The following is a 19,793-nucleotide window of genomic DNA, read 5'->3' as shown; positions in this document are numbered from 1 at the left end:
ATTGATATTAGGTATCTGAATTCTTCTCAATCATAAAAAAAAAAAACTTAAAATGCACCAGTAAAAACGATATAAAATACTTGCGTAAATTTGTTGAGCATAACCTGCAATATATATTATAGGGTTGTATTTTCACCTGCGAACGCAGGCCTACTGTAACTACAAAAAAACACTGGACAAAGTTAGATAAGCGTACACGCACACCTCACGCCCTGAAGACAAACAGAGAGGTGGAGCCTAGGGCAGTATAACCAGCAACCTGTTGCTGGTTATACACACATAACATAAGCCTATACTTTAACCTTAAATGCGAAGTGATTGGGAAGAAAGTTAAACTAAGATAAACTAATCTAACTTTTTGAATAATGATATATACTACTGACCTTGCGCGTAAATGTAACTCTGTCTGTTGACAAATGGGTGATATGCGACGTGAGTTTCTCAGCCAATCAGAGGCGGGACTGAGGCGCAACTAGCGGTTAATCACAGGCATGTGTGCACAGTGCTACCCCCCGCGGACGCGCTCACCTGACGCGCGCAATAGCACCCTGTCTGTCCGAGAAGTTTATGCCTAGACCACCATGGTATTTTAATATTTACATGTATAGCTAGTTTGAATGCAGCACAATGGACGTACCTAGCCTACAGAGACTATTTTCAGCATGCGATGTCAACAAATCGGGCGACATCGAATATGAGGACTTCACCGTAGTGTGCCGAGAACTTCACGTACCCGAAAACGAGATTAAAACTTTGTTTAACAAGTTCGACGCGGACAGAGATGGATATATAAACTACACCAGCTTCTCATCCAAGTTCCAAGAGGTGTCGGAAACGTTGGACCTGTCCTCGTTCGCCGCCGTCGAGTCGTCCCACGGTCAGATCTGTCCCTGGGACGAATTCCTGGACAGGAACGATGCGATCCCGCTGCTCTCTGAAAGGTAGGACATCTTGGGATACACAATAAACCTTTTATTACAAGAATAGTTTTAACCAGAATCCGTAGTCGGGTATCGAGCTACTTATACATTATACTTATTGTGATTGTAAGTGATTGTTTTGTGTTCCCCGAAGCCTGAGGACCAAGCTGTCGGGGTTGTATCAGGCTATAGTGGACTCCTCTAACAGCCCTCTGCTGACGCACTACGAGGTGGTCATCAACTCTCTGATCAGCGAGAGCATCGACCACAAGATGGAAACTACACAGCTGGAGACCAGCCTCAAACGGTGAGATCTTCTTTAAAACAACAGCAGGTCTGAAAGTGTACGGTGTGGCATTACATTGTCATCTTGGAACCGTCAATGTCGACTTGGTTTCTCAATAGTCCTTATGGACTTTTTAAACTATCGACTTCCATTCAAAACTTTGGAACTAGTTGTATCCACCTGTGTGGCTGCCACTTCCTTTACAGTCCATAAAGCGTGTATCCTGGTTTAATGACGTAAGAAAGCTCTCCTGTCATGAACCAAGACTAACAATACCTGTCCCTGATTTATTTGATCTTTTATAGGTATACATTAGTGACTGCAAGGATATACTTTATATTGGATGGAAGAATGACAGTGACAATACAGTTTGGACAGTTGTTTTCAATAGTTTTTATTAAATGTATTCCACTTTTGACCATGTTACATTATTATTTGCATCTGGACCGATCTCACATAATCTAAATGGTTGAATAGCTGCATGGTTTTTCAGGTTTAGGTTGCATGTTGGTGTGGAAGCTCATTCCATACCAAAATATCCTGTAAATATTGACTTAGTAGCTACAAAAAAGGACTTGGCATCTCAAACTAATGAGAAACTTTCTCAAAATATTGACATAGTGGCCTAAAATAATTACGCAGTATATCAAGATAATGAGAAACTTTATGAAAATGATGACTTTGTATCTCCAGCTAGTGAGAACCCTTTAATAATGACTTAGGCATACTGTATCGCCATATAATGAGAAACTTTCTCAATATTTGCCCAAAGGTTGACTCCACTATAATACTGATCCAGGCTGTGAATATCACAAATGGCTGTGCAGTGCTTTCCGGATCAGCTCTTAAAGGTTATACTACTGTTACTCCAACTAGACCTGCTGGATCCTATTTCATTTCACTGTTCCACAGGTGCTTGAACAGCCTGCTTCACGCTACCCCCACATTCAGGGATAACATCCTGGGACAATCCTGGAACAGATCTGCGTCAGCAATTATTATAGGCTGTGTATATAAAATTTATTCCATTAATAAAAGCAATAGCATTGCAATGACAGCCTCCATTTTTAAAGTATAGGAGCATAGGCTTGTTATTAGTAATGTTTTTTTGGTCATGGTTTAGTCATTAATCATGGAATGATTTGTCATTATGGGGAGACATTGTTGTTTTTGAAACTGCCACAGGGTTTCCCATGTGCGACGTGGCAAAACAGTGTTTTGTTTGACCTGGGTTACGCTATGTTTACGTTTATTAAACATTTGACATTACTTAAAATCTCTCCAGGCATCACAAACGTATTGGAGAATTGGCAACAAAAAATGACATTCATTCTGATGCTCAAGCCCTATTGGATTAGCCCGGTTCCGCCCGCCTAAGTACTTCCGCTCAATTTGCATTTCCCTTCAGGACTAGGTCTGGGTCTGCGTATGTTAGTGGGTTTTCTCCGTCCAAATCTTCTGCGTCCAATCAGCAAACAGAGGGAGTGGCTGAGAACAATGGCAGATCCAGAGTGGCACTGGGCAGATCCAGTAGTTTTTAACTTTAACAGACACCCGCCTTCAAGTGAGTTAACGTGTCAATTGAGTAGGTCCAGACTCTCTGTGCAAATGAAATGAAGTACGAGATTCTGGTAGGACCGGGCTACTATTGGATAAATCCCTCTTTGCATTGGTGTAGTGTAGTGTTACATAATTGCTTATTTCCTGGGTAACAATTACATATTTCTGAAGTCATTTTCAAAGCATATGGATGCCCATTTAGTCCTTATTTTGAGAAGGTATCAATCATTTGAGATCAAGTCATTAGTTTGAGATACTAAGTCAATATTTAAGGTTTCTCATCATAATGATTTATAGGATCCTTTCTTGATTCAACCCTTTGGAAGAAATGTGCTTCCATATGTTTGTGCATAGAATACACTAATAAACTCCTATTTTGCAGTAATTACTTGTCTAACTGTAGTTAGACAAGTAATTACTGGTCGGACTTTCCTGCTATACGTCTTGTGTGCTTTGTTCGAGGATCATTGTGTGTTTTCAGCTTCTTTGTCATTAACTTGTTTAAATATGATACAAGCATAAGCTACATAGGCTAATTACTGGTTAATGTTAGGCCGACACACTTAAAAGCAATCAAACTTGCGGTTTTTCCTTTTGGAATAAACTGAATTACTTATAAATGAACAGTTTTATGGAATGTTAAGCAACACAGATTCTGTGAAGTTTCAGTGAGATTATTTGCCCGCTTGTTACATTTTGCCATTCTCTTGAGTTTATGCCATTTCAGTCAGACTTTCAACTAGAAGAACCAACATAAAAAAGAGCATTGCATTTTAATCATTAGGCACTGTCACAAAGCTTGTTCCAATGGCAACAATCAGGCAGAACAAGACAAATTGTGATGATTAACTGAAAATGCCATGATCTTTCATATAAAGAGTCAAATGTTCAGAAATTGGTTCAAAAATCGACTCAGAGGTTCAAGAGATATCTTTGCTACCATGTCCTGAAAGGAAATTTTATAGAGCCTTGGAGTTGGAATTTTTCTTATTGTTTGTCCTTCTTTATTTTTCTGCTTCACTAAGCACAAGTCTTGCCGAAGAGCTGCCACTCACTCTGACTCAAGGAAGTAGAACACTTAAATGCTCTGTCCACCTGTTCCTCTCCACCTCCCCCTCTACTGTAGGGAATATCCTCTCACTTGATCTCATTCATATTTTTCCCATTCACTCACACATTATTAACCGCTTGCATTTTAAATCGTAGACATCAAGCTAAACCTCATCCTAAGGGCGATGTCATTGTTCTGCCGATCCTGCCTGAGGCTGCTTGAGGTGTTGTTTGAATTGGGTAACAGGGGAATGTTGCCGACTTTCCAAGATCACGCCCTCTGACAGCCTGGCTGTCACCCGGACAAGCAAAGTGTTTACTACGACACAGTGTATAAAGTCGTACGCATAGAATATGTCCATATCTTCTTAAGACGTCAAGAGACTGCAGGTAAAGCATTCAACTGTCTAATTGTTTTAATACTGATCCTTGATGTAAGATGATAGGGGCAACCTAGAAAGGATTGTTGAGGAAAGCTGCCTTTTTCTATTGCCTGGTAGAGACGAACGATAATAAACCAAAGCTATTCCGTGGTTGTACAGCACAGAGGACATGAACACAAGTCAGCTGGAAGAGCTTGAGGAAGATCTCCAGAAGCAACTTGCTGCGGTGGAACTGCGTGTCAGAGACCAGGTGGGTGAAGCCATTACTATAGACTGGTATTGTGGGAGTTTGTGTGGACGTTGGCTGATACTGGTTTCATGGGATCTATTTTTGACAAAGTGTAATCAAAGCAATAGGCTTGAAAATATGAGTTATGTTATTATCAGTGATGATAAGTTAGGTAATCATAAATGATTTATTCTAAATGTTTGTCTTTCATTGTAAATGAGGGGAGGGGTCTGAAGGGTTGCTAGCTTCCCTGCCGTACAGGGACTGAACATGGCGGTGTTGTAGTGTTGCCCGCATCATCAGAGGAACCTGCATGTCTGCAATACAAGCAGGCCCCTGTGTGATCCCCCTTCCCTGGCTCACAAAGGCTCTCTGTCCATGGCCCGCTGAATGCCCCTCTTGAAGGCTTTAGACAAGCTACTTTTGACGCATGGGGGGGGGGGGGGGGGTGTCATGTTTTCAGGAGCACAAGAAGATGGAGGAAATGGTTGCCTCAATGCAGAGGAGGCACGACAACCAGGTGGCAGATCTCCATGCCAGTCTGGAGAGACTAAAGAAGGTACTTTTTATACCCGTTTGATATTTTATTGTGATTGATTTGTCTTATTTAGCGAGGCTAATGGTTGTGATGATGTGCATGTCTCAAATGAATCCCGCTTTGTTTTGCTGAACGTGTTGAAACTAACAGAGCCAAGAGGACTCCAAACTTGACCGCACGAAGGACGATGTGACCCGGCTGGAGAGGAACGTCTTTGAGCTCACACAGGTTGGTGTGGCTCTTAGTTTGTCTTCCGAGTTTCCATTAGCTGCTCTTGAATTTTTTGATTGAAGCATCAATCCATCTACTGTTTATTCAAATTTACATTCACGTTTATCCAAAGTGCTTGATTACTCCGATTAATTTATGAGCAGGCTAGGTATCTTGCGCATGGGTGTCTACGGACAGACTGGCCCTCTAAATTGGTCTCCTAACCGAAGGCGTCTCATCGTCAGGAAAACGAGCGGCTGCAAAGCTCTCTGCTGGCGGCTCAGACGGACGTCTCCGTTCTGCATGTGGAGCTGGACAAGCTGAAGAACATGTACACAGACCAGGGGCTGCAGCACCACAGGTGGGGCAGTGCGACGTCTCTGGCAGGAGAAGTGTGGACTGGCAGGAATGCCACAACAGCCAAACCGGTCTCCTGTCTCCACACGATACCTTTCCGCTTTCGTTCTTTTACTCATTGTGTTGTCGAGACTGGATCAGGTTCCTGATGTCAAGACTAGATATCATTTTTTGTTCCTTGATGCTTTGGTTTGGATGGTTCAACCCTTTTGTTTTGATATGTTTGGTCGTCCCATTATGTATTGGGTGTGTGGTATTGAATAATAGTGTAATATTGTATTAAAGTGTTTTATCTTCCAGAGAACAAGATGACCTGAAGAGGATGGTTGAGGAGTATCAGTCTTACACAAATCAAATCCAGGCTCTGCAGTAAGTTCCTGAAGTTTGCCTTTCTAGCATGTTGATACTTCGTAACACAACCTAATTTCTAGTTTGTGTCAATATATTGGGGGAAACCCTTCTCTATTGACTGTTTTCACTTTGAATAAAATAAGGACCGTTAAAATGGTACATAAGACCTTCTTAAGGTCAATAATTCAAATCAAGGGTAAAATCTGTAGTAAATTAGTAGCATGACTTTCATGACACAACCATGAACCCAAACATGGAGCATTAAATCTGAAAGGGAATGGGATCAAACGTGAATGACCTGCTTCAGTACACAACATTGGTCCTTCTTTTGACTTCCTGTTTCCTTCCCGCACGGCCAGGGAGACGAACAAAAAGCTGTACGACAGTAATGACGGTCTTCGCTCGGCGTTGGCCAATGAGGCGGCGGTGGCGACCAAGAGGAGGGTGAGAGCGTGTCTTCAGTTACCCGCGGGCACGCCTTCCTTCCTGCACACGTTTGGCCCCATATGACGTGTTTCTACAGGGATTGGAGTTTCCAGTAACACTTATGAACAGCCACTTTAGGTCTATTATTAACTCACCACAAGGTAGTCAAATGAGAAACTAGTTCTGAAACGTGTGTGTGTGTGTGTTGTGTGATGTGTGTCTATGTGTGCAATCCAGCTATCACCCAAAAATGAAATCCCTGCCAGACGAATGAAGCCCATTCGACAAAGCACAATCAATCATGGCAGGTATGTGGTGTAAACACGCACTCACCCACTAGGGCATACACCCAGTCTCACTCAATCAATATGGATTTTTTAAGGAGTAATATATATATATAGATATAGATATATATAATATATATCTATATATATATAGGTGTATATTAGTACGTAAAGTAGGCCTGTTGCTTTAAATACTATATTTAATGCGTTAAATATAGTTATTTTTGCAATAATAATGCATTACGCAATTTTATTATAATTAATAAAAATGAACACAATACCGCACCGTTTGTTTTTTTACTGAGATTTTGAAAGGTTTTGCCCACAGAATGCAAACATTCATATCAGAATTAATTTTGTTCTTAGTTCCACTTACTTTACATTAAATTACACTTGCAGCAAGTGACTGCCTGATTACAATGCCCAAATCTGTGGTGCTACTTATTTGAATTTAACTACACTTTAGTAACTGTTGGTTTACAATTGTACTAACTAACTGCCTTTTTACAATTCCCAAATCTGGTGTTCCATAAGTTTCATAATCAACCAAGACCACTTGGTCTGGTTTTTGCTTATTAAGTACAATTGGTATGTATGATAATGTGTCATTCCATTTGATAATCTCCTTTAATTGAGTGCATTCAAAATAGAATTAAAAAAATGTATTAATCGTGAGTTAACTCACCAATACTATGTGATTAATCGCGATAAAAATATTGAATCGTGTGACGGAAAGATGAAGTAATAAACAATAAATCCTTCTACATCCTGACCTGGTGCAGTAAGGAGCAGCAGACCTGTTAACCCCTGAGGTGTGTGTGTTGGGGGTGCAGCGCAGATCAGAGCCAACCCGGAGCGCCCCCGTACCAGCACGTGGCCCGCTGGGCCGATAAGTACCTGGACAGCGGCGTGGCCATGCCCGAGGACGCGGCGGAGCCCGAGGACCTGGTGGAGCCCGAGGACAGCGACGGGGACAGCGACGACTCCATGGAGACGGTGCACCACAGCTACTCCTACATCCAGTCCGACATGGAGGTACGGACGGGGCCGTGGACCTCGCTGAATGGATCCCTTGATTTAGAATCCATTTTGTCATCATTGCATCATCATATCCATGACATCTTTTTGAATCACTTCTTAAAAGCCACTTCATCGAATGGCTTTCACAACTCATGTTTCCATACAAACCTCTACTTGATGAATTCATATTTTCTTATTCTTGCTGATTCTATGCTCTTGTTTTCAGAGGCGCTATGCCGATAAAGACCGTTTTAATAATATAACTTCCTGTCACATGTTAGATATCAGAGGTGAAATCTGAAGCTGCGATGTCCATCCCTCCGTCCCTGGGCTCGTCCTCTCTCGCCCTGTCCCTACGGAGACGCCTGTCCGCCTTCTCCACCAAGGTAGACCCCTAACCCTGACCCTGACCCTGACCCTCACCCTGACCCTGACCCTGACCTAGGAGGGCCCGGGGGTACGTGTGGCTGAAGGGCGTGTGTTTGTTCATACTGAATCCCGTATGAGTGAATGGGTCTGAATATCACTGGTGGGCTTTGTATCCCTCGTGTCACTTGTCACTTGGGCAGAGCTTCAACACTGTTTTTAGACCTTTCTGATTCTTCACTGGTTCCCTGAAATCACATATAGATCTAGACCTATAGTCCGTCTGTCTGGACAGATGTTTCTCTGTCCGTCTCATCTTTGTAATCTATCTATCTCATCTTTGCGCGTGTGTAGCTACTGTATACATCTATCTAATTGATCTCACTGTCTCACTGTGTATCTAATTGTCACCTCGCTACAAAGCCGGACGTTCTGGAGGAAGAGGGGCCGTCTCCAATCTACCGCCTGGTTCTTGCTGGAGACGCAGGGTCCGGGAAGTCGAGCTTCCTGATGCGCCTCACGCTTAACGAGTTCAGAACCGACATGCAGACCACGCTGGGTGAGCACCAGAACCCCACCTGCTCAGCGCACCACAGGGGGTCAATGTACACTCGATGGACATGGATGGATGACGGTTGTATGGTACTTGTGTTCCTCCCAGGGGTGGACTTCCAGATGAAGAAGCTGCTGGTGGATGGAGAGAAGACAACCCTGCAGATATGGGACACGGCCGGCCAGGAGAGGCAAGGACCCAAACTAACCTCCAGATCCGTGCGGTTGTTTTGAGATGCCTATTAAACCTCCCTGATAACCAGACCATTCTAAAGCTGTGCTGACGGCCCGTTCCCCAGGTTCCGCTGCATCGCCCGCTCCTACTTCAGGAAGGCCAACGGCGTTCTGCTGCTCTACGACGTGACGTCTGAGAGCAGCTTCCTGAACGTCCGGGCCTGGATGGAGCAGATCCAGGTAGGGGGAGGATGAGGAGGAGACTAGGCTTAAAAGGTGACATATAATACCCCCAGGTGTGAGTGTGATTAGCCTTAAAAAGCCGTTTTGAAAATCCGCCTCTTCTGACATCCCTAGTGGTATAATATGTCCTGGTGGTATAATATGTCAACTTTAAAGGGGGGGGGGGGAGAGACGGCACCCTGATAACCGGCGGCGTGTCCATACAGGACTCCACGGAGGGGCAGATCCCAATGTGCATCATCGGCAACAAGGTGGACCTCCGGGAGGAGCGCCCAGTGGGCTGCGTGAGCACCGCCCACGGAGAGAAGCTGGCCAGCGTAGGTTTACCGGGAGCAGCGTCTCCCAGGGCAACCCAGTGACATTCATTCATGCAGGCCGCCTCTGGTTGATTGCCGTGGTTCGGGGTAACGGAGCAGATGCGGTGCGCTCTCTTTTTCCAGGTGTACGGGGCCTTGTTCTGTGAAACCAGCGCCAAAGAGGGAACCAACGTAGTTGAGGCGGTGCTACATTTGGCGAGGTAGCGGCGGAGAAATCAAACCATGTCAAGTGTTGTGTGTTTAAGTGTGCTATAGTCGATGGATAATGCTCATCTGTTTGTTCCCCCCCCCGTCCCACAGAGAAGTGAAGAAAACGATCGTAGTGAGGGATCAGTCGGAGTCGGAAGTGCGACTGAGTTCGAGCAGTCCCAAGAGGACTCTGACTGAATGCTGTTAGTGTGGGCGCCGTTGTTTACTTTCCTGGGTGAAGCCATGGAAAGAGAACCATTCTACCCCCTTTTTACCTCCATTTCATTATTATTGCCTATATTTTAGTGTTTTAAATCGTTAAAAGTGATATTAAAGAACTGATTCTAAAGCTAATATATTTTATACAACCATTAATGATTTGTCTCTGTAGATAATGTGAAACGTATCTGTAGTTTTGTCCTTATTTAATGGAATATATACATATATATTTTTGTGCATTGTATTTTATAAACATTTGCTTCTTCAATTACTTTTGATATTGTCTGATTGGGTTTGATAGTTTGTTAAACAGGAACATAAATTGCTGGTAAGAAAAATCATGGGATGCATGTTTTCTTTCGGTTTTTATTAAGCATATTGAGCTAATTTATTTTGTATTGACAGTGTTTTAGGGCATGGATGTTACACGTGTCCAGGCAGAAGGATGATCTTTGGCATCATGTCAGCTACAATGCAATGCCGGGGGATAGATTCATTTAATTCAGCTGTTTATAGTTAGCGCTTAAAAAAACATGGATCTACATTATAAATAACTCTTCTGCTTTATGAGCTCATTAACATGACTGTAATATTTACAGATATAACACTTTCATTTTCAGTTGGAACGCAATGCAATGTTAGGCATACTGCTGTCTGTCACCAGAACCTATTAAAGAACAATACTGGAAAAGAATGTTTGAGTAAAAATGTTTCAAGTTATAGTCACAACCCTTGATAACACGTTTATGGTGCAATAATCAACATTAATTAACACAGTAATAGGAGCAATACCTTTGATCTTACATAAACTAAAAGTTAAGTTAGTTAATGGTGTCATCATTTACTAATGGTGATCATCTTTACTAGTAATAATTTATTCCTAATGTAATCTTCATGCTAACCCTTTTCAACCCTATAAAATAATATATAAATGAACACCATTGGTAAATGATTTCTAGACCAGAAGTTAACTTGGTTAATGCTTATTACTGTATTAACTAATGTTGATGGTTAATTAGTGTCCCCCAATTGTAAATTGTCCCCCAGCCACTTAAAAACAGCCCAGTGGCCCTTATGCTATTCCTCTTCTACACAAACGATCCTGTTCCGGCCATGGCTCCGTCCCCAGGCCCTAACCCAGTGGCCCCTTACCCAGTGCCCCGGGTCTGCACACCTTCTTCCCAGTCACAGACAATGGCTGTCGATCTACAGTGTATTCATGGGCTGGACGGTTGTCGGGCTTCGCTTCAGCTCTACAGACGGCGTCAGTTCCTTGCCGTCAGAACGATGGAGGTCACTAGACTGCCCAAGGCCACCACCAGCGCTCCAAGTAGCAGCTTCCATGAGACACCCTGGAACACGGGGACACACAGTCAGCGGCACGGCCCTCCTCGGGTTATACTGACGAGAACTGATGAGAAAGTATGGCTGCTTACAGGCGGTTTCTTCGCCGACGGGATGAGGAACGGCCTGACGTTCTCTCCGAGAAGCTGCATGGCTTTAGTCCTCACTTCACCGATCGGTCTGTCACCGGCCTGCCTTTGGACCAGCTTAGACAACTCAAAATGGATGGCCTGTTGGACGGACAGACAGGTAAATGGATGGCCTGTTGGACGGACAGACAGGAAAATGGATGGCCTGTTGGACGGACAGACAGGTAAATGGATGGCCTGTTGGACGGACAGACAGGTAAATGGATGGCCTGTTGGACGGACGGACAGGTAAATGGATGGCCTGTTGGACGGATGGACAGGTAAATGGATGGCCTGTTGGACGGACAGACAGGTAAATGGATGGCCTGTTGGACGGACAGACAGGTAAATGGATGGCCTGTTGGACGGACAGACAGGTAAATGGATGGCCTGTTGGACGGACGGACAGGTAAATGGATGGCCTGTTGGACGGACGGACAGGTAAATGGATGGCCTGTTGGACGTACAGAGAGAGGTAAAAACAAACGCATTTAGAGGAAAACCTGTCAGTACAAAAGGTGTTGTTGCAGTATTGACGAAGTCCAGCAGAGGGGAGCAGAGGTATGAAAACTACTGAAAATTGGACAGACTAGATGAGGTAGATTATTTTTTTCCAATATAGATAAACTATCAGAACACGTATTAAACCTTTGATAGAAAACTGAAATTAAAGGTTTTTCTTGCTTTCAAAGCATCCATTAAGGTCCATTCTAAAGAAATAAAATGGAAAAATTGATACATAATCCAGGCCAATTTAAAAACTCTACTTTGATCTTCAATACATTTTTTCTTGTACTTTTTTCCACCAGCCACATACTGGCGAAAAATAAAACCCATTAAAAAAAAAGCCAACCAGAGTGCTGTAAGCAGCATTTAGACAGGGGTGTAATTACCCTGGCTGCAGATCTTTGAGTTTGTCTAGAGTCTAGACTGGGGGCTGACATTCAGAACGCGCCTCTGAGATCAGGAACGTCAAACAGGAAGGCTTGGATGAACAGGGCATAAATAATTAAATATAAATAAGAAAGAAATAATTCTACATCTAATTATGTACTTGTATAGGGATAAATGAATGGGCGTACACAGGTTTTGAACCATTTGTTGGGACATGTAATTATTTGTTAGTAAAAAATGTCAGATAGTTTCTAATCCGTTTTTGGCAGATAGCGCACACCTAAGCAAGAAAGAACAGGTTCTTAAGGTAGAGTTAGACTTAATTACTCCTAATGTAGTAAGGTTATGGATGAACGAATCCACTTTAAAGAGGATGCCTTAATATTGATGTCATTTTTTGGAGATTAGTTTATACTTACAATAATCAGCTATCCGTGGTTTACACTGCAAATTTGTTCTGTTAACCCAAAAAAACTAAAACTCTCTATACTTATGTAAGTGAAACTTTAAATATGACAACACCTTTGTCCAAGATATGTAGGCCTACATTCTGTCATTAAAGAAAGCAATGTTGTCCAAAGACAAGATTTTAGATATGTGGAAAAGGGGGATGTGTCTCTCTAATTTGGGAAGGGACATCGGCCTGTTGCAGGGCGCAGGCTTACCTTGGTGGCAGGCTCCAGCTTCAAGGCCTTCTTCAGCAAGTCCATCGCCTCTTGGTACTGCCCCTGATCAGAAAGCAGCTGAGGGGGGAGGGAGAGTCAGCATCACGGTCTTCTAGGAGACCGGTGAGTCACAGCGTGTGTTGACGCAGAAGGAACTCAAGAGCGGTGGTTGCTGTGATGGAGGCTGATGCGTCACTGAGTAGCCTCCCCAATAGAAGCCATTTGAAAACAACACTTTGACTAAAGTAGACTGAGTTCACCTCCGAACCATTCTCTAGCTTTCTTTAGATCAACGGCATGTATTCGTACGAACCAATTCAACATCGGGGATTCGGATTGGTTCTGGATCAGAGATCTCGCGTGGTGTTGGTTCCCCCCCCCCCCGTTAAGCCTAGCGCTATGAATAACGTGTGATCGATGAGCAGGGGGGGCCCTCACCTTCCCGGTGCGGAACAGGGCCTTGACGTTGTTGGGCTCCAGGCAGAGCACGTCGCGGCTGGTGTGGAGGGCCTCGCTGTGCTGCTGCAGCCTCAGCTGAGTGGCGGCCAGGTTGTTGAGGCACTTCACCCGGTAGGCGTGCACCTCCTCCTCCTCCACCTCCACCAGGCCGTCCTCGCTGGGGTCTAGAGGAACAGGGGGGGGGCTGTACTGTGTGTGTGCTGTGCTTGTTTTGGCGCCCTGTGTAGCAGCGAGGGATTAAGGAGCGTTGGACTCGTTTTTTGGGAGTTTAGGGAGTGGCATCTTCATGAGACTGAATAAAACAAGCTCTGAGGAGTTACCGCTCTTTCAGTGAGGGACAGTGATGGATGACATTTGGCTTCACATTGCTGACTTGACTCTATGCTCTCTTTAAAGCTAACCTTCTAAAAGCACAAGGTTTATTAACAGTTGTGTGCACACGCCATTCTTGAATTAAAGAGACCGAGAAAAAGTGTCGAAGATAGTGGGTAACAGAAGTGGAGCGCAGCGGACATATCAATTTATTCACAAGCTAATCAGAGGAGGGAAGGGGCAATTAATAAATAAGGGGATAAGGTGTAGGGAGGCTGCTGACACATCGTCAGTCATGGCCAACATCCTCTACTGACGATGTGCACCACATGCTGAAATCCTACCTCCTTCAGTGAACTCAACAACGAATTCAAACAAGTGATCCATGATTATTCATATCTGGAGCAGCCAGCCATGGCATTATCTCTAAACCAGACCAGGGAAATCAAATGAAAATCAAATGAGCCTCTTGAGTCCAGCCAGTTTCTGTGATTAAAGCGATTATTCGGGGCGGTAATAATAATAATAGTACAAACGAGGAGGAATTAAGGAATTAAGCTAATATACTGACCCAGCTAGTCAGTGCGTGGAGCTGTGAGCCTGCATAAGGATAGTGTTATTAGTGCAGGTAGCGATTGTTGTGAAAAAAACAGGTTAAGTCTGTATCTGTGTGTGTGGGTGGGTGTGGGTGTGGGTGTGGTTGTGTGTAAGTGTGTGTAGCATAGTATATGCCGAACAAAAGATGGCTAGTATAAACTAAATGAATCAATGTCATACTTTTGAATTTGACTGCACTCACACTATTTGGCTGTGTGCGTGCGCGTGCATGCCTCCGTGTGTGCGTCTGCGGTTGAGAGCATTCTGACTGAAATACGCCTGACAGCATATGGACACCAAATCAATTTACATGTACGTTTACATTAAGGGCATTTAGCCGGAGATTTTATCCAAACCGACAAATTCACACACTGCCGGTGTGCGAGTCAACCACGCAAGGCGTCAGACAGCTCATGGGGAGGAGCTAGGGTTAAGTGTCTTGCTCATGAAATCCATCGATGTATCACGACACTTGAATCCCCTAGCATTAAAGCAGTGTGGTCGTAGTAGCACTGCCCTGGGGCTTACCTCTGGCGCTGGTGGTGAGCACGTCCAGGGCCATCAGGTAGGCCCTGGCGGCCATGTGGTACTCCTCCCGCGTGAAGTGGAAGTTCCCCCGCTCCCGCTTCTGGTTGCCGATGCGGATGCGGTCCGGTATGGGCAGGCTCAGGGGGTCTCGCTTCTCCTGGACCCCCTCCACCTGCAGCTGGTACAGGAGGGGCGCCAAGGAGGGGATATCAGGCTCCCTGCCACGCACACACACACACACACACACACACACACACACACACACACACACACACACACACACACACACACACATGCACACACATGCAAACACATGCACATGCACACACACACACACACACACACACACACACACACGCACACACACGCACACACATGCAAACACATGCACATGCACACACACACACACACACACACACACACACACGCACGCACATACACGCACGCACGCACACACATACGCACGCACACACACACACATGCACACACATGCACGCACACGCATACGCACGCACACACACACATGCACACACATACACGCACACACACGCACACGCACACACGCACACCGAAATTAATGAATGGATGGATTATCAGACAGGCAGGCAGATAGACAGATATGCAGACATGTTCAGCTTACTATTCTGATGTGCTATGCTTGACAGGGCATAGTTAATCATCAGTCACAGTGCCTCATGAATTCCTCCCATCATAACTCAATCACTCCTTCATTGCCCTCAGCATCAAAGATGAAAGAGGTGAAGCGACTCTTCGGGCAATACCAATAGATCCTCAAGCCGACTTACTTAACTGTTTCAACCTTTTTGTCGTTAAAATGCTAAACTTGAAGATTGGTATTTATTAATATGTAATTCATTAATCAGCCAATACTCTGAGCTCAGTCAGTGCCTTTACCAAAAATACTCTTTAACTTAAAAATGGATTCCACTTAAAATGGCATCTTGTCCCTTTTTCCCAGCCTTCATCATTTCATTGTGTGTCCCCTCTTGTTTACAGGATAAAACAAGCCCCTGGCAGGATGAGCCGTGGCTGGACAGGTTTCGTTATCCAGACGTGCCTAATTACAAAGAGTGTCATATAGAGACTGATGGCTGCTCTGAAAAAAAGTGTCAAGTAAAGGTTAGTCATAACGGATGGCTACAGTGAGCAAAAGGTAAAACACGCTCTGTTACATCACAGCAGTTTAACCCCAAGCAAGACCATGTCCCATTTGCCTGCTCAGCGAAGCCAAGATCTGAGACTCAGGGCAGGCTGATCTGAGCCGGAGCCAACGCTTCAAGCCACTCCTTGTTGGAACGCAAGCCGATACCAAACCAGGGGAGAGCTCTGTCCCCGCCTGAATGATTCAACCGCTCCCCGTCCATGACACAACTTTCTACCGGCCAACAGCGTGGGTGCACGGCCCAAGCCCCTGGGTGGCTGTGTCAGCAGGTTGCATCGGGTTACTGCTTCACCTCCCCCCCCCCCATAGAGAACACACTGGCTGCCAGAGGATGCATACGGGTCGCAAAGGCCACCTCTATGGCCTTGGGAACCCGAGCCAGCGCCGCTTGTCTCCTGTGAGGGCGGGGTGGAGACCGCGGGGAGTAGCAGCATTCAGAGATGCTAAGAGTTCAGCGCATGAAGCCCCATGGCTTTAGAGAGGTCCGTCTCAACGGCTCCTCTCGGTGCAGTGTATGCGAGCTGTGGTTTGATACAACATGGTTAAATACTGGGGAGTTGTAGGGGAGCAGGGGGTTCAACCTTGAGACCGACGCTCCACAGGGACCGCCATACGCTCAGAGTGCAAAGATGTAATAACTGTAAATAAATAATTCTAAATACTGGTCACTTCTGCTTGGTTTTGAGACGCTCAGTGCTCACGCTCGTACCGTTGAGCATGACACCACTTGTTATTCTCTCTCCTTCCATTTCCCCCTGAGCTATTCTGGAAGTGTTCTCCACATCCCCCAGGCGGACTGTTACATAAGAGTGCTCAGTGTTTGACAACAAACCATGCATACAATTACAATCAGGCCTATGCTGACACCGTTGCCCATGGTTCTGCTCATATGGATAACTTTCAACACACTTGTCTGGTTACGGTTACCTTACGGGATTGTAACTCATTGTGAAAAGTGTAGGCGAACGGTGCATGCAGATAAGCCGGTTTGAAACTGCAGCCTAGAGGAGGACATGAGAGTAGGTATGTCTGAATTTATTATCTAATATGTGTGTCTGAGGCGGTTATGACCAATCATGAAAGTGGCTTATCTTTTGCAACATTGTGTATAGTATCTTTTGCAACGTTGAGTATCTTTTGCAACGGTGTACGCCAGAGTCATTAGATGAAAATCAGATCCGTGGTGCTAGAGGTGCTATATTGACTGATTATGTCCAAGGAATAATCACCTACACCAGGTGGGTTCACCATACACGTGTTATAACATTATGTATAAGAGCAGAACGGAAAGTGAATGAAGCTTCTCTATGATATTAAAATTAAAAGGAAAAACAGCCATCTGCTTAGGAAAACCCCTATGAAAGATCCACAGTTTCAAACAGCTTGATATTAACTCTTAAGCAAATAAGCTAGTGAACGTTGTGATACCAGGTACAAAATCGCCACAAAAACAGATGTCAGGAAAGTCAGTGAAGTAGTGTTTGGCTTGTGAATAATTGAAAGGCAGAACCCTATACCATCATGCCATTGATTTTTCTATTTACCCTGGAAAAAGGCAGGAGAGCGCTCAGCATGAGTCACTAAAGGAGCACATCTGACGAGAAATGCTGAGTCACTCCACAGCCCTGCCTTAACAGCTATAGCCGCACTCCAGACCTTTCACATCAGACTGAAGGATCTGTTTGTTATGGGTGGTTGGTCATGCTCCGCCGCTCGACGGCTCAAAACCATACCCCCTTTGCGCAACGATTTCTGAGGACAACAAGCAATCCTCCTCGTGCAGGATTCACAGATGACCTTTTGTGGAGTGATATCATGACCATCAGTGGGGGAGAGATGGGCGCTCTTACAGCAGACCCGTCTGCGGTGTGCTGCATATTCTCGAAGAAAGTTGTCCAATCCCGGGTTGCTTTAACTCACTTCATTTATTATAAAGTCGTCGGCATGTTTCGGCATGGTAAGTGAAGCTATACGGAGGGAATTGTAGGAATTGGTAGAACACGTGTGAGAGATAATAACTCTGGCTACTATGGGCCACGGGCAGAGGCCCGTGACCCTTCGCGGGTGTCGCTGAAAATCTCTGGCGCGTTCACTCGACGTCCTCCGTACAGGACGTCAAGTGGGTGTGGCCTATGCAGTGGGCGTGGCCTAGTGGGCGTGGCCGGGGTGACGTTATGGCTTCGGCTTCTTCACTTAATTAAAGGTGAAGAGGGAGCAGCCTTCAATAACGTCATGCTCCCCTTGTGGCTATGTGAGGGTAACACAGCTTATATGTTTGGTCCTACTTCCTAGTGGACATGTGAGGGAAGCTTAGATTCTTAAAACACGTAACAGGTGGGCCGCTGGTTACACGGAGCAGAGTCACTGGAGTCACAGCCGAGGAAAACAAGCCCAAAGTGGGCGTGGCGGTGGTGGACGGTGGGGAGAGTCCAGTGTGTGCCTCTGTTGCCGGGGCGATGAGTCAAAGCCATTAAGTAATTAGTGGAGGGCCGTGGAGCGCTGAGTGCGAAGACACGTTGACAGATCTATGGGTTTATGGTGTTAAAGAGGTCACTGGTGATTAGCGCCGCGGCACAACACTGCAGCGGCCAGATTAGCCAATGAGCCCCCTGGGTGTGTTTTAAGTACAGACAGGAAACACAAGCTGGTCAGTGGGACAAGGGGACAAGCCCATCTATCTGGTAGAACCGAGTGACCTGACCGCCACGGGACTGAAACCTGAGACCCGCTGTGTCCCATGATGCCGTTGTCCTCCAAACCCTTTCGGTCCATTCTCTGTTCAAAACACCCTTTTTTCCAATCGTGCATGTTTTATCATGGACGGGTACGAACTACATCAAAATGTTTAGAAAATGCTTTTGTGGGGAATAATTGAAGGACGACTCGGAAAGACTGAATTATCGTAGAAAAACTAACTTTGACAGTTAAGCCACAGGAAAGGTAAAGTAGGTGTATTAATCCATACACTTTTTAATCCTCTGGAGAAACGCTGTACGTCACCATGGGACCCTAAACGGAATTAAAGGCCCACTGTGTGAACGCTTATCTCGCCAACATCAGGGACAGAGATGTGCACTGCAGGAGCTGGCAGGGCCTAGCGAAAGTGGATGGTTAAGCTGGGTTAGAGAAGATGGCGCATTACATTAGCCAGGCATTAGCTGACGCCCCTCATCTGCCAGCACAGCGAGACGGGACAGGTTTAAAGGAAGCAGCCTATCATGGAGGGTTTCTCAAGACGGCTTCTTCTTTTCATTATGGATTTGGGCTACATCGGGGGAATATTCAAGTTCAACATCAAATAAGTCATTTTAATTGGAAAGTTTACCACACATTATGAATAATATTGGCTCAATTTGTAGATGCAGTTGAATAAAGTAAACGGAACCATACACCACTTATGTTGAATGTGTTGTGTAACTAAGCATAGCCCTCTGGCATAACCCGGTTTGAAACAAGTTAAATTGTATGGGTGAAATTCCACTGAATGCTATTTCTGTAAAAACAACATTCTGGATTGTATGCGAGGAATTCCACTCAATGCTGTCTTTGTATCTGTTAAAGCAACATTCTGGGTCAAAGATCGTTTTATGCCTTGTTGTTTAATATCAAAACATTATAATGGACCGTGCAGCTTTGTGCCTCCAAAAGGCTTAATCGATAAAGGCTTCAATGAGAACAAACGCGTTACGCCTCAGTACGGTACTCGTGTGTGATACTACAGCCTCATTATAAGCCCCGGCAGAATGTTTACATTTTCCAGGTTTGTGATTTATGAAGCGGCCTCATCAAAGCTTACACGTTCACCCGGCGTGAGCAGCAGGCGCTGGCGGCTGATAAACTGCACCAACACTTTGCTGCAACGCAAACTTCCCCATTAAGGTTTATGGATGTGCAGCCCAGTCACCGCGGCACCTTTAACAGCCTCTGAGCGTCACGCTCGCCTGTAAGGACACCAATAGAAGTCTGGCCGTGTGACGCGCTACAATCAGCAGCACGGCATGCAGTAGGA

At 45.1% G+C, this 19,793-nt stretch overlaps 2 protein-coding genes and 1 long non-coding RNA gene across 5 annotated transcripts in view; 2 read left to right on the top strand and 1 right to left on the bottom strand.

Moving 5' to 3' along the window:
• The first annotated feature begins 627 nt into the window (after positions 1-627).
• rasef2 (RAS and EF-hand domain containing 2) lies at positions 628-10,368 on the top strand. The gene is made up of 17 exons (XM_030365750.1): positions 628-941; positions 1,075-1,227; positions 4,359-4,449; positions 4,892-4,987; positions 5,117-5,194; positions 5,422-5,537; positions 5,834-5,902; positions 6,244-6,328; positions 6,548-6,618; positions 7,428-7,629; positions 7,896-8,000; positions 8,404-8,539; positions 8,642-8,723; positions 8,832-8,946; positions 9,156-9,266; positions 9,390-9,466; positions 9,567-10,368. Exons 1-17 carry the CDS (start codon positions 628-630, stop codon positions 9,661-9,663), a joined length of 1,998 nt encoding a protein of 665 aa, XP_030221610.1. The 3' UTR covers positions 9,664-10,368.
• The window catches only part of fkbp16 (FKBP prolyl isomerase 16), a 22,242-nt gene continuing 12,471 nt past the window's right edge, over positions 10,023-19,793 (bottom strand). For both annotated transcript variants that reach the window (XM_030365754.1, XM_030365753.1), the window contains exons 5-9: positions 14,602-14,819; positions 13,144-13,328; positions 12,706-12,783; positions 11,111-11,248; positions 10,023-11,026 (exon numbers count right to left, since the gene is read on the bottom strand). In XM_030365754.1, the coding sequence (XP_030221614.1) occupies positions 10,940-11,026; positions 11,111-11,248; positions 12,706-12,783; positions 13,144-13,328; positions 14,602-14,819 (706 nt within the window). In that variant the 3' untranslated portion in view covers positions 10,023-10,939. The remainder of the gene's footprint in view (positions 11,027-11,110; positions 11,249-12,705; positions 12,784-13,143; positions 13,329-14,601; positions 14,820-19,793) is intronic.
• LOC115550586 (uncharacterized) overlaps positions 16,598-19,793 on the top strand; it is a 13,372-nt gene continuing 10,176 nt past the window's right edge. For both annotated transcript variants that reach the window (XR_003977920.1, XR_003977919.1), the window contains exon 1: positions 16,598-16,807. This is a non-coding gene — a long non-coding RNA (uncharacterized LOC115550586). The remainder of the gene's footprint in view (positions 16,808-19,793) is intronic.

This window comes from Gadus morhua, chromosome 9 (genome assembly GCF_902167405.1).
Source record: "Gadus morhua chromosome 9, gadMor3.0, whole genome shotgun sequence".
In the NCBI taxonomy this organism is placed as follows: domain Eukaryota; kingdom Metazoa; phylum Chordata; class Actinopteri; order Gadiformes; family Gadidae; genus Gadus; species Gadus morhua.
The sequence above is the reverse complement of the archived record's forward strand: the minus strand, read 5'-3'. Positions and strand labels throughout refer to the sequence as shown.